General features: G+C 36.6%; 1 protein-coding gene across 3 annotated transcripts; it reads left to right on the top strand.

Moving 5' to 3' along the window:
* LOC126831173 (folate receptor gamma) lies at window positions 1-26,470 on the top strand. Of its 3 annotated transcripts, XR_008789021.1 has the most exons (6): window positions 9,575-9,717; window positions 18,210-18,396; window positions 19,874-20,059; window positions 21,059-21,194; window positions 22,405-23,152; window positions 23,191-26,470. XR_008789021.1 is itself a non-coding variant. In XM_050561874.2 (5 exons), the coding sequence occupies exons 2-5, from the start codon at window positions 18,244-18,246 to the stop codon at window positions 22,689-22,691; spliced, it is 762 nt and encodes a 253-aa protein (XP_050417831.1). In that variant the 5' UTR covers window positions 1-111; window positions 18,210-18,243; the 3' UTR covers window positions 22,692-26,470. The 3 variants fall into 3 exon arrangements, 2 of the variants coding, with proteins under 2 accessions (XP_050417831.1, XP_050417830.1); XM_050561874.2 differs by lacking the exon at window positions 9,575-9,717 and adding an exon at window positions 1-111 and having other exon boundaries at window positions 22,405-26,470; XM_050561873.2 differs by having other exon boundaries at window positions 22,405-26,470.
* The last annotated feature ends 108 nt before the right edge of the window (window positions 26,471-26,578 follow it).

The raw sequence follows: 26,578 nt of genomic DNA on the forward strand, positions 1-26,578 counted from the left end.
TATCACTCAACAAACAGACAACACGTGTTTGTTTTTAAGCGTGACAAAATCAAGTCGGGTATTGAAGACATCTATGCAAGATCTGGTTATCTTATTTATCACATGACACATGTAAGTATACAATTTAACCACGTGTCTATCAACAAGACAATGGCAGTCAGTTATATTATCTACATAAAACGGGTCACTGTAATAGAACAGTAATTTACACCGCGGAAGGTCGATTGAATAGACTCGGTTGACTAGCTCTAGGTGGAAACAGGGAATTTATAGTTATACTGTGCTATAGTCGGTTGATAGATAATGAAATATTAATTGGACATTTATTAGTATTACTGTAAGGTTCGGTTACGTGCAATCCTGTTCATTCGGATTCGTTTCAATGTTTTCATCTTATAAATCACCAAAAATTCGAGATCTCACTAAAAATTCAAGTTTTATTATCTTTCGGCATCTTTCAACAATAAGCATAACATCTTGCAAACAATAAACATAACGTCTTTCTACAATAAGCATAACATCTTTCAACATCTTAACGAATGAATCAGTAAATGAGTAAGTGAGTGAGTGAGATTCGCTGCAAAATATAACAATTAAAAACAATTAAGTATTATAAATTACAAGGATTTTCATATATTATTAATAGTAGTTATCTCCCTTGAAAACAATGTTTTGTCTTGCATTCCACAGCAAGAGGGACCTGCCGGGGTCAGAAGTTAAATAACTGAGATTAGATAGCCGAGATTAAATAGCTGAACTTTCCAACAACTTGTTATTTTACAGTTTTTCTACAAAACATTACCTTAATTCTAAAAAAGAATGGTCTACATAATAAACAGTCAAAAACTCACATTTAATTGGTGACTTTTCTGAACTTAAAACATATTCATATTCATCTTTTTCAACAATTTTCAACAAAGGCTTTCAACAGTGCTGGTGCCTTGATTTCCACAAAAAATTCAACATGGCTATGTTGCTAAGCAACCTGACAGAGCTTCGGTTCTAGCCCACCAACACATTAATTACCACTTTGTTACATTGCTCAAAATAAAAAAGTGGTCATCATGCATAATGGAGACAACATTCCGCCCCCCATGAAGGGTCTCTCTTAAGACAGCTTCATCACCTAATACAATATATCAAATTAAATCTTTCTAACAAATCTTTCAAACTAATTATTTCAAACACATATCAAAGTAATGTTTCGAACAAATCTTTCTAACCATGTATTTTTAAAAACACATCTTATAAAATAATCTTTTGAACAAATCTTCAAACACATCTTATAAAGTAATCTTTTAAACAAATCTTTCAAACCTTCAACATTCTAATTCAACAATTTTTTTTTTTTTTTACAAATCAGAGTTATGGGCTTCTAAAAAACACAGCCTGGTTATCGGTCTCTTAAATATGCCATTTTTTGTTTTAACTTCTGCTGACCTGACAAGTCCATCAGGTCCTTTAAAAACATTTTCTATACGTCCTAGGAGCCATTTACTCCGTGGCAAATTTTCACTGACTAAAAGTACCAGGTCTCCTTTGTACAAATTCTCTTTAACTTGATGGCATTTTTGTCTGTTTTGTAACGAAGGTATGTACTCCTTCAGCCATCGCTTCCAATAATGCTCCGAAAGTAATTGTGCCTGTCTCCATCGCTTTTTATGAAATCGATCTGACTGACTTACTATTCCTGGAGGAATATTTAAAGAAGGTCTTATGTTTAGAAAATGATTTGGGGTTAGGGGTTTACAGTCATAAGGCGTCATTGGGTTCTTTGTTAAAGGTCGATTGTTTGCGATGTATTCCGCTTCAGTGAATACAGTCTGTAAAATTTCATCTGTTACTGGTTCCTTTAAGACAGTTTTTAAACTCCTTTTTACCACTTTTACCAAGCTCTCCCATACTCCTGACGTATGAGGAGCTAAAGGCGTATGGAAAATCCATTTTACACCGCGTTTAAGTCTCTTTCAATCTGTTCATTTTTCAAATTTCTACATAAATCACGCAATTCCTTATCGGCACCAACAAAATTAGATCCATTGTCGGTCCTTAGTTCCTTTACATGTCCTCTTCGATTCAAAAATCTAATTAAAGTCAGGATGAAATCGTCCGTTTCAAGCGAACGAGCTACTTCTAAATGCACTGCCCGTGAGTTCATACACGTGAACAATACACCCCAACGTTTCTCCATTACTCGTCCTCGTCCACGTTTTACTAGGATCGGTCCGAATAAGTCTGCTCCGGTATACGTAAAACAGGGTTCAAAGGGCGTTAATCTCGAACTAGGTAATTCACACATTTGTTGTCTCAGTGTAGGAGATAAATGTTTCTTACAAACTATACACGAGCCGACAGTCTCTGATACAGCTGCCCTACCTCCCACAATCCAAAATTCTTCACGAATAATTGATAGCGTTTCTTCGCGGGGACAATGTCCATTGGTTTCATGTATATGTCGAATAATCATTTTTGTCAAATGATTTTTTCTTGGAATAATCATTGGATGCATAGCACTTAGAGAAATGGGCGCTTTTGAAATGCGTCCACCAACACAAATTACATTATCTCTTAACACAGGTTTTAGACTAATAATAGAACTAGAAGACTTAACAGAAGTATTACGTTTTAACGCTTTCATATCTTCGCCAAAACATTCATTTTGAACCAAGCCTATAATTTTTCGTTTGGCTAATTCTATTTCTTTTAAAGACAAAGTTTTATTCATTTTTGATCGTTCAACATTCGTCAATCCAATCCAATCGACAAATTTAATCAGCCAAGCAAAGGCACGCAAACATTTTGTCCAATTTGAATATTTCTGAATTACATACATGTATAATAATGATGATTCAGAATCGATGTTTGTAAAATTCACTTCCTTTTTAATTTCTAACTTGTCTAAAGGAATGTCCTGAAGTTGGGAATGTGTCCATTCACTTTCCGGTTTTCTTAAGAATTCCAGTCCAGATAACCATCTGTTATGAATATTTAACTGTTCTGGATTCATTCCTCTACTGACATCATCAGCGGGGTTTTCAGTACCCGGACAATATTTCCATTGATCAGTTATAGTTGATTCGTGTATTTCAGTTACTCTGTTAGCTACAAAAGGTTTAAATCTTCGGTTGGTATTATTTATGTAATTTAGAACGATCATAGAATCCGTCCAAAATGTTATGGATTCAAATTTTAATTCAAGTTCATTCACAATAAATGTGTTCATTCTGGTAGCAAGTACTGCTGCCTGTAGTTCAAAGCGTGGTATACTAACAACTTTTAATGGTGCATTACGTGATTTTCCAATGATAAATCTACATTCTATTTCGCCATTGTCATATTGGATACGTAAAAAGGACACCGATCCATATGCAAATTCTGAACTATCTGAAAAATGATGTAACTGTATAGTACAATTAGAATGTTCAATATTACTAAAATAGCACCTTTGAATTTTTACATGTTCTATTTTGTATAAATTGTTCTTCCACTTTAACCATCTGTCCAGTAATTGTCCTTCTAAAGGTTTGTCCCACTTCCACTGTTTCCTCCACAGTTCCTGCATTATCAATTTTGCCGGTAGCAGTACTGGCGCAATTATACTCAGTGGGTCAAAAACGCTACAAATCGTAGATAGAACCCCACGCATCGTATTAGGTTTTTGTAGATCAACAACGTCGAACCCCAGAGTGTCGTTTTCTACATTCCATTGAATTCCCAAAGCTTTTGTTTTCGATAATTCCTCAAAGTCTAAATCAATGGTTTTTTCTGCTAGTTTTTCTGCAGGAAATGTTGACAATACTTCTTTGCTATTACTGTTGAACTTTATTAGGTTAAAACCACCCTTTTCACATAAATCACTTAAATTGTGTCCTAATTCTATCGCTATGCCTACAGTTGGCACCGATGTCAACAAGTCGTCAACATAAAAATCTTTACCCACAGTTTTTATAGTCAGTTCATTATAAAGTTTTTTGTTGTCTGAAGCTGTTTTTCTTAGTGCTGACGTTGCAATACAGGGCGAGTCAGTAGCCCCAAAAATGTGTCTGCAAAATGCATATTCTGAGGGCTTTAAGTTTATGTCATCAGAGTCCCACCAAAGGAATCTCAGGGAGTCTTGATCTTGTTCGCGAACCTTGATCTGATGAAACATTCCCTGTATATCAGCCGATAGAGCGATATTTTCTTGCCTAAATCTAAGAATAACGCCCACAAGATTATTTGTTCTATCTGGTCCTGGAAGTAAATTCTTGTTTAAAGAAGTTCCCTGATATTGTGCAGCAGCGTCGAACACAATACGCAATTTCCCTGGTTTCTTAGGATTCACAACACCAAAATGAGGTAGATACCAAGTTTTGTCTGACGTGGACAAAACTTCAGATTCACTTAATTTTCTTGCATGTTCTTTGAAAATACTATCATTCATATTATCAAAGTATGTTTTTCTGTAATCAGAATCGCGTTCGAATCTTCGTTTTAAAGATGCTAGTCTATGTTCAGCTTGTGGTTTATTGTTTGGCAGTTTTCCATTGTCATTTTTCCACAATAAACCAGTTTCATAGTGTCCATCAGACAATACTGTAGTTTTTTCCATAATCTCTATGGCACGTTTATCTTCTATAGATAGGGATTTATCAGAGACATTTGATCTATTAATTCCTGAGTCTTCAATTTTCCAGAACTTCTTAACCATGTCATTTAAATCATAGTCATGATTGTAGTCAATATAATTCACATTAACTTCTTTGTTCATTACAGGTTCACCGAGCGTTCCAGTAATGACCCAGCCTAATGGTCCTAGAATCCCATGCAAGGGTTTGTCGGAATTTGGAGATTTGCGAAATTCATATATGTTGTGTACCTCATCAACATCCTTTCCGATTAAAATTGATATTTCTTTTATGTCCACATCTGGTAATTTAATATCAGCCAAGTGTTCATAGTCTTGTAAATTTATGTCGTGCGGGAGGTATTTTTCACATATATTGAAACTATCCGAAATAATAGCTTCCACACCATACAGTTTCGAATCATTAGAAACAGATTGAATGCCAAAGTTAACAATTTCGTATTCTTGGGTCTCGCTACCAATGATGGTATTTATCGACACTAATTCTTTTCTACCCTTTAGTTTCATATGTCGAGCCATATCTCGCCCAATAATAGACCCTCGACTAGCATTGTCTATTAACCCGTATGTTGTTATTATATTCCCATCGGGAGAGACAAGCGCTACAGCTGGTACGTGCAATAATACAGCTTTTTTTAATGGATGTACGAATGTGGCATAATTTGACTTGGTTTCAGGTTTCTGTTTTTCAAATGTTTGATTATATTGTTCTCGCACTCCCCTGTCATTATGAAGCAAAGGATGATGTTTTCTTTCTGTTGTACAAGTGCAATAGTTTTGAAATGTACAAGCAGTTCTAAAATGTCCTGCCAAAAGACACGCATGACACAACCTTACTTTTTTCACAAAGTCCCATCTATTTTGTATGTCCAAGTCCTGAAATTTTCCACATTGTGGTACTAAATGATTATTACCACAACAATATGGACATTTGAGTTTTGTTTTCGAGCTATCATTTTGTGTTCTATTTGGAACATATGCGGATTTGTCTCTTTGAGTACTACTACTAGTGTTTGTCAAAAAAGTAGAAGTTTGTTTCTCTCTGTTTGGTTTATAACTATAACCAGTATATTGTTTTTGTCTTTCAGGTTTTCTCTCCACGGTACTTTGTAACGAAACTGCAGAAAATAAAGGATCATTTTTAATTTTGGCCTGTTTCTTCACAAATTCACAAAGATTTCTTAATTTCGGAGTCGCATTGTTCATTCGCAGATTATAGGAATTATCACCCCACTTATTGATTAGGTAAGAAGGTAATCTGGCGATTATTAATTTCATATTTAACATGGTACTTGCCTCTTGTTCATATTCACCAGTTAATCTATTTGTTGCTGATTCGAGTGTTTCAGCGAAATTTTATAGTCCAGTATAATCTGTGTTGGCTAATTTGGGGCCGTTTATTATATTCTTCAAGCATGCCGCAGCTACCTTAGCAGGGTGTCCATATCTCTCATAAAGAACAGAAATTACTTTGTCATACGGACAACCAGAAACACGTTTCAACACTTCGACTACTTCACCTTCTATAAACTTATTTAGGAATTCTACCTTTTGACTTTCGGCAAGCAGACCATCTTCAAGGTGAGTCCTAACACGTTCCCGGAAGATGGGGTAATCTGCTGGATCGCCACAGAATTTAACAGGTCTCATTGCGTGTAACAAGGTTAATTTCATCATGACAGCTTGCGAATTGTTTTCTACGTTTCGCTCTATCTAAGTTCTTTTGTATTCACATCAACAAAAGGATTTGAACTGATTTTAAAATTCACAAAGGGACTGGGAGTGAATTCATTGTTTATAAAAGGGTTCGTATTCATTCTAATTTTACTCCTTGCTGGGTCGCCATGTGTAATGGGATTGGGAGTAAAGTCATTATTTGTAAATGGGTTTGTGTTCATTTTACTGGTTTCTAGTTCTGGGGTAAAGTCAGAATTCACCCATTCTTCTGTCTTTCTGATTTGGTCTATGGGATTTGGACTAGCAGGCAAGCGTTCATCTCTTGAACTTATATCACTTTTTGAACACACGTCTAGTTCTTGCAAACAATAAACATAACGTCTTTCTACAATAAGCATAACATCTTTCAACATCTTAACGAATGAATCAGTAAATGAGTAAGTGAGTGAGTGAGTGAGATTCGCTGCAAAATATAACAATTAAAAACAATTAAGTATTATAAATTACAAGGATTTTCATATATTATTAATAGTAGTTATCTCCCTTGAAAACAATGTTTTGTCTTGCATTCCACAGCAAGAGGGACCTGCAGGGGTCAGAGGTTAAATAACTGAGATTAGATAGCCGAGATTAAATAGCTGAACTTTCCAACAACTTGTTATTTTACAGTTTTTCTACAAAACATTACCTTAATTCTAAAAAAGAATGGTCTACATAATAAACAGTCAAAAACTCACATTTAATTGGTGACTTTTCTGAACTTAAAACATATTCATATTCATCTTTTTCAACAATTTTCAACAAAGGCTTTCAACAGTGCTGGTGCCTTGATTTCCACAAAAAAATTCAACATGGCTATGTTACTAAGCAACCTGACAGAGCTTCGGTTCTAGCCCACCAACACATTAATTACCACTTTGTTACATTGCTCAAAATAAAAAAGTGGTCATCATGCATAATGGAGACAACAATTACCATGGCATTTATTATAATATTGTCGTCATGGAGAACAAAAACAACAATAGGTTTTTTTTGTTTGGTTTTTTTTTTGTTTCTTTGTTTGTTTTTTTTTTGTTTCTTTGTTTTTTTTTTGTGAGCAATATTGAGAATAATTACAAATTTCATAGGGTTACCGAAATTGAAATAAGAAAAGTAGCCTAATTATTTTAGTTTTACTTAAATTTTATTTCACCACATCAAATGAAATGAAATGCATTTTAAAGTCCTGCTGTTCTGCTCCAACTTGGCTAATGAAGATATGGGCATATATGCCATGCAGTGTGCTATGAAGGAAATTTTCCTGGACAGCAGCACTACAGCCTCTATATTGAATTCCAACTGCCAAGTGATCTTTTATGTGCACATCAATGTGTACACAGGACATTGGTTTTTCATCCCATCCGAATGACTAGACTCTCGATCTGACCATATGAAATGAAATGAGGGCCTAGCAAGTGACAACATATAGTTGGAATTCAATGTAAGAGTAGGCCGTTGTGTTGCTTACTGGGAAAAATTTCCCTCATAGCACACTATATGTCGTATGCCCATTAATTTGCATTAGCCCAGTCTGAGCAGAAAAGTAGGACGTTAAACCCTGTTTCATTTCTAAATTATGATAGTTTGTTATCAACATGAATGAAAGGGGAAGAATATGCATCATCAGTCGGTGGACCTTGGTTTTTCTTCCCATCTGAATGACTTTTGTCAGCCCGTTAGCTCTATAGTCACCACTCCTGAAAGCCGGGTTTGAAAAATCCAAGGTTCTAAGTTTCAGAATATATGACAAATTAGATTTAATCTACTGTACTAGTAGCTGTGACTTAAATCACTGATTTGGCGTCCGAAATGGTGTATGGGGTAGGACATGGCCTAGGGGCATGGGAACTCAAAGATTTTGTTTTCCAGATTCGCTTTGGAAAGAAATAGCATTAAAGGCTCGGGAGTGTACAGTGCAGTGGATGCTTACGGCTAGCCCCCCGGATCCATTCACTTGATCTGATATAGGCCTACACTAGTGCTGGCAAGATATAACGTTGTATTGATGTATCACAATTCTCTTTCACACAATTTGTGCATCAAAGCGCGAGACTCTGAATCGATGTATCACAATTTTTTTGTTTTTTTTGTTGCTTCAATAAGTAACCTGTTATATAATTAATTATCCATGTCACACACTATATATATAGGTAGACAAACACTATTCAATTGTTCTGGTCCTTATTTTAATCCACATCAATATCATGAAATATAATAGTTTTATTTCTTTGACCTCAACAGGATTTAAAATATCAATTATTTATGAATCCTGTTGTTTTCTTGGTATATATTGACCTGATTATGAATCCCGATACAAATCATATCTTAGTCCCTATGTATCGTAACGTGACTGCAGTGACAATACCCAGCACTAATATGCACATTTGTTGTTTGTCATGTCTGTATATTATGTCTTGTCTGTATATCTGTCTTGTGTAAATGTTTGTGGGTGGTGCAGTCCTCCTGCACTTACTACTACTAGCCAAATATTCCAACAAATTTAAGTATCGGCCACGGTTGATCAGTGAATATGGTACTGGCTCACTAACCCCTAGGTCCCGGCGGTTCAATCCTTGTGTTAGACAAGAAATAAAGTACCTCCTGATTTTCCAGCAGAGTTTCACCCCTCGTCATTGGTGCAGAACATAGGGCCTGACAAGGAGAGAGAGAATTGGGTTTAACGTCTACTTGACGCAAACTAGGTAATTTCGGGACTAACGTATATGGTTCAAATTTATTTCATTAATTCGCTTGTTCATAGGGGTCTTTAGCATCAGGAGGAAACCTACGAGGTACCTTGTCACATACAAGTGGGGAGTCGAAACCACACCACTTGACAGACCTTATGATGCAACGCGTACACGTTAACCATTCGGCCACCCAACCCCTCGCCTAACAAGGAACAGAATCTAGTCATTCAAATGGATCCGAAAAGCCAAGATCCTATGTACATGTTGTAAAAGACCCCTTGGCAGTTGGAATGTGACAAGAGTAGATGTGGAAGTTGCTGTCATGGAAAAATTGTCCCCTTAGCACACTGTCCATCTTTGTTAGGGTATAGTACAATAAGTTATTCATTGACAATAACTGTATCTAAATATAATAGGCCTATTAAATGAATATTGGGTTGGGTACAGTACAACAAGTTATTCATTGACAATAACTGTATCTAAATATAGTAGGCCTATTAAATGAATATTTAGAATAATTTAGACATTATGTTATGTTATATCTGCAAATTTCACCAATTGTCATTGGTGATGACAGGTGTGGGTAGGGGAATAATAAACATCCTGTCATCTGACAGTCATCAGATCCTGTTTATCAAATCAGCCAGACAGACAGCTGTAATTCTCATCTCTTTCAAGGACAAGGTATTTTGACTTTTATTTCAAGAAATATAAAAAAAAAATATAATAAGTAAGAAAGTCAATATAAAACTATATATATATATCTACTGTACAACTTCCTTATTTATGAATTAATTAGGTCTTATTAATTAGATTTTGTGACCTAAACCTAAAGTAGTATAACTCTGAACCTGAAAGTGGTAGTACAGCACCACCAGGCCGATGTTACTCATATACACCAAATTTCAACCTGGAGCAGCCCTAGTGTACCCGCGCCCACCCGGAATAGATAGACAAACAATCGACAGTCACAAATATTTATTTTGTTCAAGACTAGAAGATAATGGAGTTAGACCTGTTTAATTCAGGTCAAAATAAAGTACATGTAATGAATGAATTCGGTTGATCGTTAATCTGACATGTTTTATTGATTAGTTATAGTTTAAAACTAGGACTGGATAATAATTTCAATAAATCAATATGTAAATTTTATTGACAATCTTTTTTTTTTTACCATTTAAATACCAAAATAATCCAATATATGGTTTGATGGTACTGATCTTTGTCTATGGTACAGTTGCTGATCTTGGTCTATGATATACATAGGGATTGTTTCCATATCTATAAGTAGAGTTGGGCGATAATGAAACTATAGCGGTTGCCACGCAGGATACGCCAACATTTTGCAAGAGATGGATAGAGAACATGCTAAAAACAAACGCGATTTTTTGTACAATCAGGGGCAAGTTATGGCCTGAAATGTGCAAATATCAAAAGGGACTGAGATCTTTGGGATCTTTCATCAAAATCGGATAAATATTGTGACCTAGAGGGTCCACATCCATCGTATTACACACTTATACACAATTTGCATACAAAGAGCAGCCATTTTGACGGGCAATTTCATTTCGATTTTCTCGAAATTCCAATTCAACCTTCATTATGGTGGGATGGTGATGTATTTAAACGGTTTTTATATGCCCACATTGAAATGTGGTCGTATATTGTCGTCGCCCCGTCCGTCCGTCGGTCCGGTGTCCACAATTGCTTGTGGACGCTCTAGAGGCTAAAGTTAATATCCGATTGACTTTAAATTTATATACAGTGTTTAAGGCCATGAGACGAAGAAGCCTATTGATTTTCAGCGATTTCCGATAATTACTGTCAGAGTTATGGCCCTTGATCAATTCAAAAAATCTTGTGGATGCTCTAGAGGCCAAAGTTAATATCCGATTGACTTTAAATTTATACACAGTGTTTAAGGTCATGAGACGAAGAAGCCTATTGATTTTCTGCGATTTCCGATAATTACTGCCAGAGTTATGGCCCTTGATCACTTCAAAAAATCTTGTGGACGCTCTAGAGGCCAAAGTTAATATCCGATTGACTTTAAATTTATACACAGTGTTTAAGGTCATGAGACGAAGAATCCTATTGATTTTCGGCGATTTCCGATAATTACTGCCAGAGTTATGGCCCTTGATCACTTCAAAAAATCTTGTAGACGCTCTAGAGGCCAAAGTTAATATCCGATTGACTTTAAATTTATACACAGTGTTTAAGGTCATGAGACGAAAAAGCCTATTGATTTTCAGCGATTTCTGATAATTACTGCCAAATATGGCCCTTGATCACTTTGAAAAATCTTGTGGACGCTCTAGAGGCCAAAGTTAATATCCGATTGACTTCAGATTGATACACAGAGTTTAAGATCTTGAGACGAACAAGTATATTGATTTTCAATGAATTTTTATGACTTGGAACAGCTAAATCCATGATACAGTATTAAAAGTTTTGTATACAAAACGTTAGCATGGGGCAGAACTTTATAAAAACCAAACAAATTCTAATGGTTTTCTGAGTTGTTGCTCTTAATCAGATTTTAGTGTATTATAAATGTTTCATAACCAAAAAAAGTAAAAATATGCAACAACTCTTGTTGACTGCCCGGACGATTTAGCTGCTGTGGGCGTATGTTTCGTTGCCTGGCAACCTATCTTTAAAATTGGAATCTGCGAGAGAGAGAGAGAGAGAGAGAAATGGGGTTTAACATCCACTCGACACAAACTAGGTCATTTCGGGACTAACACATGATCTAATTTTATTTACATAATTCGCTTGCGCGTAGGGGTCTTTAGCAGTGGTAGGAAACCGGAGGACCCGGAGAAAAACCCACGAGGTTGGACAGGCGACCCTACTCCTTGCCACGTACAACCGGGGATTCGAAACCACGCCAGTCGACTCAATGACAGACTTTATGATACAGCGTGCGCACGCTAACCATTCAGCCATCCAACCCCCCTGAATCTGCAAGCTAAAAATTAGATTTTTCGAACAATCAGGAGCAATAAACCAGGAAGTTAAGTTCGGGTATCCGCGATTATCAAAAGGAACCAAGATCTAAGTGTGTAATGGTGATATATTCACACGTTTTTTTTTAAATCGGATAAAAAGGGTGACCTCTACAGGGACCACAAGTTAAAAACGTGATTTTTATACGCCCACATGTTCATGTGGACGTATATTGTCAGACAAAATGGCCGCCGTTTGTACGCGAATAGTGTAAAAATATGGTATAGTCAAGGTTGTGGACCCTGTAGGGGTCATAATTTTAATCCTATTTTGATGAAACTTGAAATGCATGTTTATAATCCAAAGATTTTGGTTCCTTCCAATATTTGCACATATCTGATTCTAACTTGCTGAATAATGACCCCTGATTATACGAAAAATCGCCTTTTTTAGCTCCTGATAATTTATACATGTGTCTTAAGAAGTTGAATTTTGAATACTTGTGTCGAAAATTGTCGGCTTGATGTCAGATTATTGTTGCTAACATGGGTAGATGCGATGATGGAGATTTACCCTGACCAGCGAGTACTTAATAATGCTATTTTTACTGATGAATTTAATTCTATCAATAGAATGTCATAGGAGATGATATTGCATTATTATGTATTATCGTCAATATTGGGACACGATAATTATCGTATCACAATAATATTTTGGTTATCACGATATACCAGTTAAATGATTAAATGTAGATCAGGTTTCAATCCTTTTCAAGACCTTAATAGGCAAATTTAGCTTTTAGATAATGAATCTTTAATTTAGAAATTCTAGTAGTTTAAAGTAGCTAAGTCTCTAACTCAATATCATCCAAAGTATTTGTCAATTCAAATCAACATTGATGATGTGATCTTACCAGGAAAAGGTAGGCTTCTGATATCCAATATTTAAGACAAAACAAACATTTTACCATTGATACACGAATCGTGTTCCATAGTGCGTTTCAGCGTCATTTGAAACAAGTGACCAGAAAGAACGAAGCTAGACATATTCCACATCTCATGTCAAATGGTCACGCCATATCTTATCTGGAGAGCATGCGCAATAGACTGGAATAACTAGACGCTAGAAATTGCTGTCCGGTTGAGACTCGTGGATCAAAGCAATGTTTTGTGAACAGTATGTTGACACATTAGTGATTAATTCATCACAATTCCAAGACATTACGAGAAGGTTTAGAGTCTGTACACAGTCTACACATCAGTATCTGGTGTGTCTACCACGAGTGTCAATAACAGCAGCACAGCTTCTGTACAAGGAGTTGACCAGACGATTGATGAACACCATTGGCACCTGGAACCACACTATCAGAAAAGCCTGGCACAATCCATCGGCTGTGTTTGGTCTTGGTACAATGTTATTAAGTCTCCTCTGAATTTCATCCCAAAGATGTTCAATCGGGTTTAAGTCCAGACTAAGGGCTGGTTAGTGCATAACGTTGACACAGTTCTGCTGTAGAAAGTCCCGAGTAACTCTGGCAGTGTGGGCGCGGGCGTTGTCATGCTAGGAAATGTTTCAATGACGTGCGAAATGTGGTATGACGTGGGGTTTGAAAGCTTGATCAATCTAGCGCACTGCTGTGATGCCGCCTCCTTCCCCTGGACCAAGATCTTGGAACACCACAGGACCTGCTCACTAGTTCAAGCCGACTCCACCCCAAACCAGTATGCTTGGACCTTGCCATGAGTCTCATTCCATGACACATTGGTCAGAATAATGTGTCGCTGGTCATGTCAACCCCATATTCTGGTCGTGCCATCTGCAGTTGATACGCAAAACCGACTCTCATCTCCCTTGCCTGTGTCGCAGTTCTGGTGTTGTTCGGCAAACTGTAGACGTTCACGTCGATGGCGAGTCCAGAGGATCGGTCCATGGTAAGGTCTAAGACAATGGAAGTTCTCTCTGGTGAGACCTCGGTGCACTGTATCGGTACTGATGGGTCTCCCGTTTGTTCCCACTGTCTGACGTGCTGTCTCAGATGCCTGTGTGAAGGGATTCTGCACGTGCTGTCGCACAACATGACGGTCTGGTCGCCTTAAGGTAACTCTTGGTCTACCAGTTCGGTAGCGATCATCCGTGGTGTTGGTGGCCCGAAAGGGTTGCTGAAGCCTGTAGATGGTCGGAGAATTGACCTGGAAGTGATCGGCAACGGCTTGGGCAGTGTGGCCAGCGTCGAGTCTTCCAAGCGCCTGGTTCCTCTGAGCTGTCGGGAGTCTTGGCTTGCTGATGACGTTGTAGTGTGACTGATTCAACCAGGTATGGGGGTGCATTTTATAGGGCATGGAGAACACATTACCATCTCAGAAGTCGGGTTGCGTTTTTGAGAACATTTCCTGGGTTCAATTCTGTGTTTGGGAAGGAGCCTTAATTGCTCAGGTTAAGTTGGTGATGTGGACACAAATATACAATAAAAACATTTGGCAAGTTTTATGCAATACATCTATTCAGAGTAACCTATACCAACCTGACATTTATTTTGCTGCTTAGTATCTTATAGCAAGAACTGTCAGCTCACTATCTAATCTTACCTAATTCCCCTTTAAAGAAGGCAGTATGAAATTAAAAAAAATTGTCAGAAAATATATTATAAACTTATTGGATTGATGTTATCTTGCGCAGATCGAGGTTAAGGGTGGGATAATGAAATGAGCTGCATCTGCCTGGCCTACAGTTCTTGTTTTCTTTGCAGAGCAAATATCATAAACCATTCAAGACATTATACCTTTATGACACTTTGTACACACATTAAACTATCATAGAAGTCACACCTTTTTCTTTCTTGAATTTATTATCTGTGGGTCAGAAAGGCTATCGGTTTATACTGGAATATTCTACCCTAAATGAAATATTAAAAAATATATTATGGAGGATATTTATTGTATGGCGTATTAGAGTTCGACTTTGATGAAGATGTGCATAATCAAAGGTGTATAGATTACTGTGATATTTGATATAGGTTTAACAGTAATTATATTTAGCAAATCTCCACTGATTTGTAATAAAAGCCAGATATAATAATTGATAGTGTGATTGAATTGATTCATTTACACTTGCTCAAGGCATCATATAGAGACACTTATCTGTGGTAAGCTATAAAATCAATTATGATTTCCTTAATTTGATTTCATTTTATTGGGAGGAGGGAGCCATGGTGGCTAAGCGGGTAGGGCACTGGCTCACTAGCCTGCCTGGAGGTAGCAGGTTCTATCCCAGTGTTGACTGAGAAAGTTAGTCAGATTTTCCGGCGTGGTTTTCCCTTGTCAGTTGTGCAGGACAGAGTTCCTGGCAAGGACAACTGTCTAGTTTGATTGGGACAAAAATCCAAGGTCCTGTGTACACATTGGTGTGCACGTAACAGATCCTTGGCAGTTTGAATTCGTTATAAGATTAGGTCATAGCACAGTTTTATAGTGTATGCCCATATTCATTCGCCCAGTCGGAGCAGAACAGTAGGACGTTGATAACGCCATTTCATTTCATTTTTTGAGAGGGGGAGACATGGTGGCTAAGTGAGTAAGTCACTGGCTCGCTAGTCTTGAGGTAGTGCATTCGATTCCGGTGTTGACTGAGAAATTCATCAAGATATTCCGGCATGGTTTCCCCTTGTCAGTGATGCAGGACAGAGGGCCTCACAAGGACAGCTGTGTCGTTCGGATGGGATGAAAATCCGAGCAGCCATTTTGACGGGCAATTTCATTTCGATTTTCTCGAAATTCCAATTCAACCTTCATTATGGTGGGATGGTGATGTATTTAAACGGTTTTTATACGCCCACATTGAAATGTGGTCGTATATTGTCGTCGCCCCCGTGTGGACGCTCTAGAGGCTAAAGTTAATATCCGATTGATTTTAAATTTATATACAGTGTTTAAGGCCATGAGACGAAGGAGCCTATTGATTTTCAGCGATTTCCGATAATTACTGCCAGAGTTATGGCCCTTGATCAATTCAAAAAATCTTGTGGACGCTTTAGAGGCCAAAGTTAATATCCGATCGATTTTCAGCGATTTCCGATAATTACTGCCAGAGTTATGGCCCTTGATCATTTTGAAAAATCTTGTGGACGCTCTAGAGTCTAAAGTTAATATCCGATTGACTTTAAATTTTATACACAGTGTTTAAGGTCATGAGACGAAGAAGTCTATTCATTTTTCAGTGATTTTTGATAATTACTGCCAGAGTTATGGCCCTTGATCACTTCAAAAAACTTTGTGGATGCCCTAAAGGCTAAAGTTAATATCTGATTGACTTTAAATTTATACACAGTGTTTGAGGTCACAAGACGAATAATCCTATTGATTTTCAAAGATTTCTGATAATTACTGCCAAAGTTCACGTCGATGGCGAGCCCAGAGGATCGGTCCATGGTAAGGTCTGAGACAATGGAAGTTCTCTCTGGTGAGACCTCGGTGCACTGTATCGGTACTGATGGGTCTCCCGTTTGTTCCCACTGTCTGACGTGCTGTCTCAGATGCCTGTGTGAAGGGATTCTGCACGTGCTGTCGCACAACATGGCGGTCTGGTCGCCTTAAGGTAACTCTTGGTCTACCAGTTCGGTAGCGATCATCCGTGGTGTTGGTGGCCCGAAAGGGTTGCTGAAGCCTGTAGATGGTCGGAGAATTGACCTGGAAGTGATCGGCAACGGCTTGGGCAGTGTGGCCAGCGTCGAGTCTTCCAAGCGCCTGGTTCCTCTGAGCTGTCGGGAGTCTTGGCTTGCTGATGACGTTGTAGTGTGACTGATTCAACCAGGTATGGGGGTGCATTTTATAGGGCATGGAGAACACATTACCATCTCAGAAGTCAGGTTGCGTTTTTGAGAACATTTCCTGGGTTCAATTCTGTGTTTGGGAAGGAGTCATATTGCTCAGGTTAAGTTGGTGATGTGGACACAAATATACAATAAAAACATTTGGCAAGTTTTATGCAATACATCTATTCAGAGTAACCTATACCAACCTGACATTTATTTTGCTGCTTAGTATCTTATAGCAAGAACTGTCAGCTCACTATCTAATCTTACCTAATGCCCCTTTAAAGAAGGCAGTATGAAATTAAAAAAAATTGTCAGAAAATATATTATAAACTTATTGGATTGATGTTATCTTGCGCAGATCGAGGTTAAGGGTGGGATAATGAAATGAGCTGCATCTGCCTGGCCTACAGTTCTTGCTTTCTTTGCAGAGCAAATATCATAAACCATTCAAGACATTATACCTTTATGACACTTTGTACACACATTAAACTCTTTGGCAGTTGGAATTTGATATAAGAGTAGGTCATAGCTCCGCTGTATGATGTATGCCCGTCTTCATTAACCCTGTCGAAGCAGAACAGTAGGACGTAATAGCAGCATTTCATTTCATTTTTTGGGAGGAGGAGCCATGATGACTCAGTAAGACATTGGCTTGCTAACCCATAGGTTCCGTGTTCAATCCATGTGATGGCAGAGAAAGTTCATCTGGATTTTCCGGCATGGATCCACCTATACAGTTGTGCAGGGTATAGGGCATCGCAGGGACAACGTATAGTCATTCAAATGGGAAGACAACCGAGGTCCGCTGTACACATTGGCATACACGTAAAAGAACCCTTGGCAGTTGTACACCATAGCGCCAGGCAAATGTCTCTCATTGACTAATTATGCGTTGACGTGTGTGTCTCAATTAACTGAAGACATTTTGAACTCTATTTCCTTAGATATTTGGAATTTACTGGATGAATATCATTACCAGAAGACTAAATTCATCTGTGGAATCCACAGGTCGATCCTGGTGTTGACTGAGAAAATTCCTTGAATTGTACAGCCAGGTTTTCTTTTGTCAGCAGTTCAGTACAATTAAGGGGCCTGGCAAGATAAAAAGTGTCTAGTCATAAGGATGGGACTTAAAATATGTCCAGTTGTTAGGATGAGACTTAAAAATGAGATCCATATATGAGTGCTCGTTGGTGTACACTGAAATGAACCCTTGATAATTTGAATTCTATGAAGAGTATGTCGAAATGACGCAGTCTGAGAAAAATTTCCTCATAGCACACTGTATGGTGTATGTCCATCTTCATTAGTCTAATTGGTGTAGAACAGTAGGATGTTATAACCCCATTTCATTTCATACAATATATCTGTGTTATTTGCAATCGTTGATGCTATGATTATGTTTTTGTTTCAGATTAGTGTGATACTAATTGAATTAAAAGTAGAAGATGTGGAGATTTGTTGAAGGAATATTGGTATTGTGTTTTATATCTGGTGTGTTTTGTGTTGAGAGAAATACATATGATGAGCTAATCAATACATGTTTAGATGGAAAACATCATAAATCCAAACCTGGACCAGAATCAAGCCTATTCAGCTTTGTTAGTATATTTATAGAAATGTCATACATATATAAATGAAGTATGTAATAGATTCTTTAAGAAATGGTTCACTGATTCTAAAAAATTTATTATATTTATTAGAGGGTGGATAGAGAGACCCAAGGGCGTTACTCGCAATGGCACTGGATCCAAACATAAACAGCTTATTAAGGCAAGCATTGCTACATTAGACAGCAATTATTGTTGATTAATTTCATTTGTCTATCATCAAGCCTGTGTGCGGACTATCATCGGTTAATGACAAAAGCCATAAAACATTTTGATTTGCTGTTCCCCTTCTGTCTTGGTTATAATTGGGTAAGAGTGGTGAAATCCAGAATATAGATTCATTGTATCAATACCTGGACTAGGTGCGATGATAAGAATTTTTCGCTTAGGCAAGTAGTAATAGGTAATTTGATTGGTCGAGACTTTGGGCATAACAACTCTGCTTTTAATTGAGGTAGAATCAACGCCGGATTAACCATGGGGCCCAGGCCCCAGGGCCCCCCACATTAGAGGGCCCCCACAAAAATCTCAGTTGCGCGCCTCGAGCATGGTCGGACCGAGGACTCCAACGGCCGGTGACCTAGTGACGGGTCCCCAGGGACTTCCAAGGGCCCTCCATCGGAAGTCCCTGGGGCCCCTCAATCCATGGTGTGTCGCAAACGACATCCGAAAATTCGGTGTAATCCGGTGATGCCGCCTCATATTTTCGACGTTCGTCAAAAATCGAGTCCGGCTTGGTCGTAACGTTACGGCCTCCATTCATCAAATCATAGTGGGGGATATAATACGATTCCGAATCAAGTGACCCCGTTATTTATCACTGAGCGACTTCAAAATTAGGTTTGATGTAGCTCTGCTCACTTACAGTGGCGGATTTAACGGGCTCAATGGGCTCCAGCCCCCTCCTCTAGAAATGCCATCATTTCATAGCACTCGCATGGATTGGTCCACTGAAATAACGCCAGAATGCGCTAATTTTGTGGCAGAATTTTATTTTTTTCTGGGGAAGGTACTTCTAAATGGCTCCGACACAAGTGCCTGAAATGCCAGGAAATCACGTTTCCGGCCTCCAATTTCTGAATTGCGGGGCTTCGCGCCTTCAGCGCTCATGGTTAATAAGGCAGTGGGTAGAATGTTTTAACTTGGTGTTCAATGATTAACTTTTTCCGCTATAGCTAACCAAAGCTAAGCATTTTCATTGGTTGATGCTTTTGGACAAGATAACTTTTATTCTAAGTTATGGAGAGTGATGAAACTTGGTGTCTCTAGAGTTTCACCAACGGTACCAGGTAATTAAAACCTTGACCGAGTTTGATTCGAGAACATTTTCTGCTTAGATAATCAGTTTGATTCCTCGATACTTTTCAAAAAGATACATGTGCAATTAATTAGTATCTGTCATCCATTTATTGTGGAATTGTTGTGGGTGACATCAGCCTCACTGTTGATTTGTTTATTTATATTTTAGTGTGCACCTTGGAAAGACAGATCATGTTGTACAAATGAGACGTCAGAAGCTCTTCATAAAGCAGATGCCTGGTTAAACTTTGATTGGAACCACTGTCAGACACTGTCACCAAAATGTCGAGAACATTTTATGCAAGATTTGTGTTTTTATGAATGTTCACCAAATGTCGGGCCTTGGCTTGTTCCGGTAAGAAATTAATACCAAAACAGATTTATTTTTGAAAAACCAGACCGTTTTATATTTTGCCATGCAGTTGCTATGAGAGAAATTTTGTCCAGCTACAATCTCTGTATCCTACTGTTAGGGGATCTTTAAGGTACTTCAAGACACTGGGCTAATGAAGATCAGCATATATATGCAATGAATTGTTCTATGAGGGAAATTTTGCATGAACAGCGGCACTACAGCCAAGTCTTATTTTCCATTTTCAACCCTCCGTCCTGTCCAAAAAACTAGACACTTTTCCCTTATATTCCATCTCTGTCTTGCATCAACTACAAGAGGAAAATGGAATGAAATGGAGTTTAACGTCCAATTGTTCTGCACCAAGTGGGCTAATGATGAAGGTCATACTTCATGCCCTGTACTGTGAGGGATATTTTGCCTATTCATGTATTATTTCAATTTCCAGCTGTCAGACGATCTTTAAACGACTATCAAACTCAGATTTTTGTCCTGTCCAAACAATTATATGCTTTTCTCTTTGCCATATATAAGATATAGTTAAAACACATTGAAATCACAGATTATTTTACATGACCTAATGATTGTATGTAAGATATATTTAAAATGCATTGAAATCATAGATAATTTTATATGGCCTAATGATTATAAGCGGTTGACCTGGCATAGCACAGGTCCGTTCGTTTGTGGAGTTTTACGTCAGCTTCCACCTAGGGTGATATCGCAGACAAGATAGCACAGGTATAGCCATAAACCAGAGATAGCTCAACACCGGAAGCGGTAGTCCATCACCACCAGGCCTATGTTACTCCCCAGTCTGAGATACTCCTACACACCACCAAATTTCAGCCTCGGGACAAACCTAGTGTAGGCGCCAAACTCTGAACAGACAGATAGACAGACAGACAGACAATCGACAGTCACAATAGATATTAAAAACGTAATGAAGTACCATAGATACTTTAAATATAGCCTAATGATCAATAATTTTATTGTAAACAGGTTAAAATGAAGATAAGAAATGAAAAGTTTATGCATGCACCGTTATGTGAAAGGGATTGTACTAATTGGTGGAATGATTGTAAAGATGAAATGACATGTTTACAAAACTGGGGTAAAGATTTTAATTGGACTACAGGTGAGTTGTCTCCCTTTTTATCATCTGATTTTGTTTTGTTTTGAATTTAACAACAGTTATTAAAGCCTTCTGATTTTGAATCCTTTACAAACTACAATATTGCAAAAGTTGAATCGTTAAAAGTAATATCAGTCTTGAAGCAAAATCATTTGATTGATTTTGACTACCTTGCAAACTGCAATATTGGGAAAGTTGAATTTCTAATCAGAATATCAGTCTTGAAGCTGTTGATAATCATTTGACAGATTTTGACTAATTAGCAAACTACAAATGTTGTGAAAGTTAAATCGCTAATAATAATATCAGTCTCGAAGCTGTTAATAATCATTTGACAGATTTTGACTACATTGCAAACTGCATTATTGTGAAAGTTCATTATATGGAAGGAATATAAGTACAAAAATGGTTCAATTCCATTCAGAATAAACAAACCAAGGTTGGTTTAAAAATTTTGATGGACCTCTCTTTAATACAATTGAATCCACATACGCAGATTATCTATCATTGATATTGTATTTTGTGTAAATAAAATGAAAAATCAAGATCTTGCAGCTTTGAGTGAATTTGTCACCAGAAAATTTACTGCTAATGATTAATCCTTGATTTATGGCAAAGAAGCAGAACATCGGTGACAAAACTGTGTGAAAAAAAGAAATGTTTGGAACTGTCAAGGGTTGTTTTACGTGCATGTTTGTCGTCCCATCCAAGCAATTGACAGGCCTTGATCTGTCCTGCACCACTGACACAAGGGGAAACCATGCTGAATCGTCCCAGGTATTTTCTCAACCATCACCAAAATCAAACCAGGAACCTCCTGGCCTTGAGTTACAAAGCATTCTTAGACTTAAGTTAAGAATTTACTCAAAATTGGTCGCCTAATTCAACAAAAATATAGCCCTTTATAAAACTTTTCTTGTTTTAATGTATCAAATATATCAATAAGAAACTATGTGAAGAGTTTTGTGTTTCTGGATCAAAGATATTTCACATGTAAACAGTGATTGAAAGTTGAGTAAATTCTTATTAAGTCTAAGAATGCTTTGTGAACTCGGTTCCTGGTTAGTGAACCAGCACCACCATTTCAACAGAATTACCCTGCTTTGCAATTTAAACTTTATAATACTACGTTGTTTTATATAAAACTATTGAAACCAGATCTGTAATTGATATTAAAAAAATAGAATGTCTACATAATTCCTTTTCTTTCCAGGAAAAAATACCTGCCCTGTCGGCAGTCCATGCAAGAAATTTTCCGAAATTTACTCCAATTCCTCAAACTTTTGTGAAACTGTTTGGAACTTTTCTTGGAAAGTTGTTCCGGAGACAGAGCAATGCATGCATATGTGGTTCACAGCGAGTGATGGGAATCCAAATGACGAAGTTGCCCAGGCTAAAGCTAAAGAACTATTAAGTTTAAATCATGCAAATAATGTTTTCTCAAAATATGTCCATTTTTATTATGTGTTTTTAGTTTTGTTTTGCTTTTTTGTTATCTGAAAGAATTGAATTTTTAGGACCAGATGTTTGTTATAAGATGATCAACAAGACAAGAATTAAGACAGCTGCCACTGACTGTCAAGCACAAATACAGGCTTTGTCAGGCACAAAACCGTTTGTGCCCGCCATTTTGTCCAGCACTTATTTGTCTTTGTTAAAAATGTCATGTACCAGGCCCCGAGTTCACAAAGCATTCTCTGACTTAAGTTTAGAATTTAGTCAAAACTGTGAAAAGTTTTGTGTTTATGGATCAAAGATATTTCACATCAACAATGATTGAAAGTTGAGTAAATTCTTAACTCTAAATCTGCGAATGCTTTGTGAATGCTTTCCAGGCCTGATGATTAAGAGAATTGATTTTTATACGCCACCATTTTCACGTGGATGTACATGTATATTGTTGTTGTGTCCGTTCACAACTTTAATCTGATTTTGACGAAATATAGGTTTATCTCCAAAAGGTCTTGGTTTTGACGAAATATAGGTTTATCTCTAAAAGGTCTTGGTTCCTTTCGATATACATGTAGTGTTGTATCGGACTGTAACTTCATCGATGTTCACCCATTTATTAACAAAAAAACCTTAAATTTTTATGTGACAAACTCTTAGCATTCCATTAAACAACTAGAAACATATCTGTTTAATGTTTTCCCAAATCTGTGTTTTAGCAAACATTAAAAGTCTCTGATCCATTGTGAAACTTTAATCTCTCCAATATCACTCCAAAATTGGTTCTGTTCCACTCTGTAATTGCAAAAATATGATAAAATAAAAATTTGACAAAATTTGGTCCAAACTAGCCAGCACCAGCCATTTTCTTGTAGAACTCTGTTGATGGCCTTCTTTTTATCCAATTTGGTGATGATTATCTACCATGGATTTTGTTTTTCCAATTAAATGTCAAAGATGCATTAATTAAGAGCTAATGTATGTATGTTTAAGCCATGACAACTTAGATATTGTTCGAGAAAAGCAAATGAGTATCAGGGACTTGCTTGTATAATTTCACTGATGGATGGACTAGTTAATGTGTATACAAATTGAAATTATTATATAGATTTTCTTAACTTTATTTTGTTTTTGGTCGAAATGTAAACCTATTAGTAGATGTAGGCAATATGAATGCATATTAGTTAAATTTTCAATGCAATACATAAATGTATGAATTTATCAGCATCATACTTTGAACAACAGCAGTCAGCAAGTTGTTGCAAGGTCCAAGTATACTATTTTTTAATATTGTTGTTTCTAGTTATTTCCCTTTGTGATGTAGTGGAATTCACACAATAAAAAATATAATAATATTTAATGTGTATATAATGCAACATGACAATATACAATAACATAAAAAGCTGAATATAATATTTCTCTTCTGTATTTTGTGAATAACAAAGCTTTTAATTAAATATATTATGTAGGGCTTGATGTATATAATGAAATACTATTGTATATTTTAATGATTAGATAACTAATACGGCACTGAAAACACACAAAAACATATATTAATAACATGAATTGGGGCTTAAAGCTATAGTTGCATTTTGTAAAGTCATATGTATAAAATAGGTTAAAATAAATGAAATATATACACAGTCCTACCTATGTATAATCCCATTATAGTCCTATAATTCCCTAGTGTCAGTTGAAAAATTGGCAAATATAATTATGTTTTGACTTTCTTATAAAATATGCAACTATTGCTTTAACATCCCACTTTTTTGCACCAACTGAGCTCATCAAGAGGGGCATGTTGCTGAGGGAAATGTTGCCCTTTATGTCTTCCAATTCCAGTTGTCAAGGTTTCTCAGGTTTTCATCCCATCCGAATGACTAGATATGCTGTTCCTTGCCAGACTCTCCATCTTGCACCACCACTGATAAGGGGAAATCATGCTGAAATATTATGGGTAACTTTCTCAACCAACAAAGCGATGGAACCCAAGACCTGCTAGTTGGTGAACCTGACCCTTATAAACTGGGCCACGATATCTACTGTTTTTATTCAGATTATGGGTAGCCACAGCGGCTAAGTGGGTAAGATGCTGGCTAGCTGGCTGAGAAAGTTCATAATGAGTTCCCGGCATGGTTTCCCCTTGTCAGTGGTGAAGGACGGAGGGCCCTGAGAAGGACAGCTGTCTATTAGTTCAGATGGCACGAAAAACCAAGGTCCTGTGTACACATTGGCATGCACGTAAAAGATCTCTTGACAGTTGGAATTCGATATATAAGAGTAGGCCGTAGCACTGCTCTCCAGGAAAATTTCTCTCATAACACAGTCTGGCGTATGCCGGTCTTCCTTAGCCCAGTCAGAGCAGAACATTATAACTGTTTTTATTCCCATTATGTGATTAGTTATGTATGATTGGATATAATGAAAACACAATTACAGAAAACACAAAACTGCACCAAGAGGTATTATATTAGCATATATATGTAGTATTAACATATGCATCCAGTGATATTCCATGGAGAGGGGTTCTATAGGCTTCTGCCTGTTTAGAAAAAAAATATTCCACCATTTACCTATACAAGTAGATGTTGTGTTTGTTAAATTGTGCCTTAGTCAAATCTCAGTGCAAACAGAATTAATGTTTCTATAATAATATATTTTAGAAAACTGTCCAATAACATATAATGTTAAATAATTATTAATTCATGCCCTGTGTGAAACATCTAGTCTATCATAAATACATACAGTAATAATTATGGCTTGAAATTTGTATGTTATTATTTATGATGTAGAAATCTATTGTTGATAACTCCAGCAAAACACACTGTCTATTAAACCGTGCCTTGTGTGAAACATCTAGTCTATCATAAATACATACAGTAATAATTATGAGTTGAAATTTGTATGTTATTATTTATGATGTTGAAATCTATTGTTGATAACTCCAACAAATCACACTATTTCGACTTAACAGGTAAAGACCGAATTATTGGAGGAGCAAAAAATTATGAGGATTAATTTAAAATCCAGTTCCATCGATCCCTCTATGTATTCAAAATTAATTACCAAAGTAACGTTTGACACAAATTTTGAACAAAGATTTAATTTTGTTTTGACGTCAACAAATTGCTTTAAGCCTTCAACTTAATAAAAACTCATGCAATTACTCAAGCCTCAATTCACAACAAAATATATCAGGATAGTAAGAACGATAAATAATTTTGTAATTCGTCAACCGGATCTCAGCTATGTTTTTGGTTTTTTTTAATAAGGTAGCCTTTGGGGTTTGAATTTATATTAAATTTTATATTGTTCAAAATTTTTCGATATATTTTCAAGGGTTGTAAAAAATCATATATTTTTATTGTATTTTATAAATGGTACCTGTATAAAACTATGATTATTGTCACGCTTCTATATATGTACAAAATGTTTTGTTACTGTTTCGATTATGTGTTGTTTATGTTTTGAATGTATTTTTAATATCACGCAAAAGCAATGCTTTAAATCTAACAATATGTAATTGTTATGTAATTTTAAATCTATATAATATTATGGACATGATGATTATGATTTATACAAAACAATTTTAAACCAATTTGACACAAGGTTTGGACAAAGATGTTCGATATTATTAGGTATATAGATTGTACAATATTTTAGCTGTATATAAAAACTGATTACAATGTATTTGATATTATTACATGAAATTTACTCTAAATTTGATTTATAAAATGATATTCTTATACAGATATTTAATGTTGCTGCGTATTGATCGCTATTACATAGAAATTTAAAATGATCGCCATCACATAGAAATTTAAAATGATCTGTTTGCTTTGTTTTTCTTTCCCTTTTGTTTCATGCAATAATTTTAAAACACGTGTAACAAGATGCAGCAGTCGTCGATTGTAATCACCGTGTAACACGATACTCAC

Source organism: Patella vulgata, chromosome 8, assembly GCF_932274485.2.
Source record: "Patella vulgata chromosome 8, xgPatVulg1.2, whole genome shotgun sequence".
Lineage (NCBI taxonomy): Eukaryota > Metazoa > Mollusca > Gastropoda > Patellidae > Patella > Patella vulgata.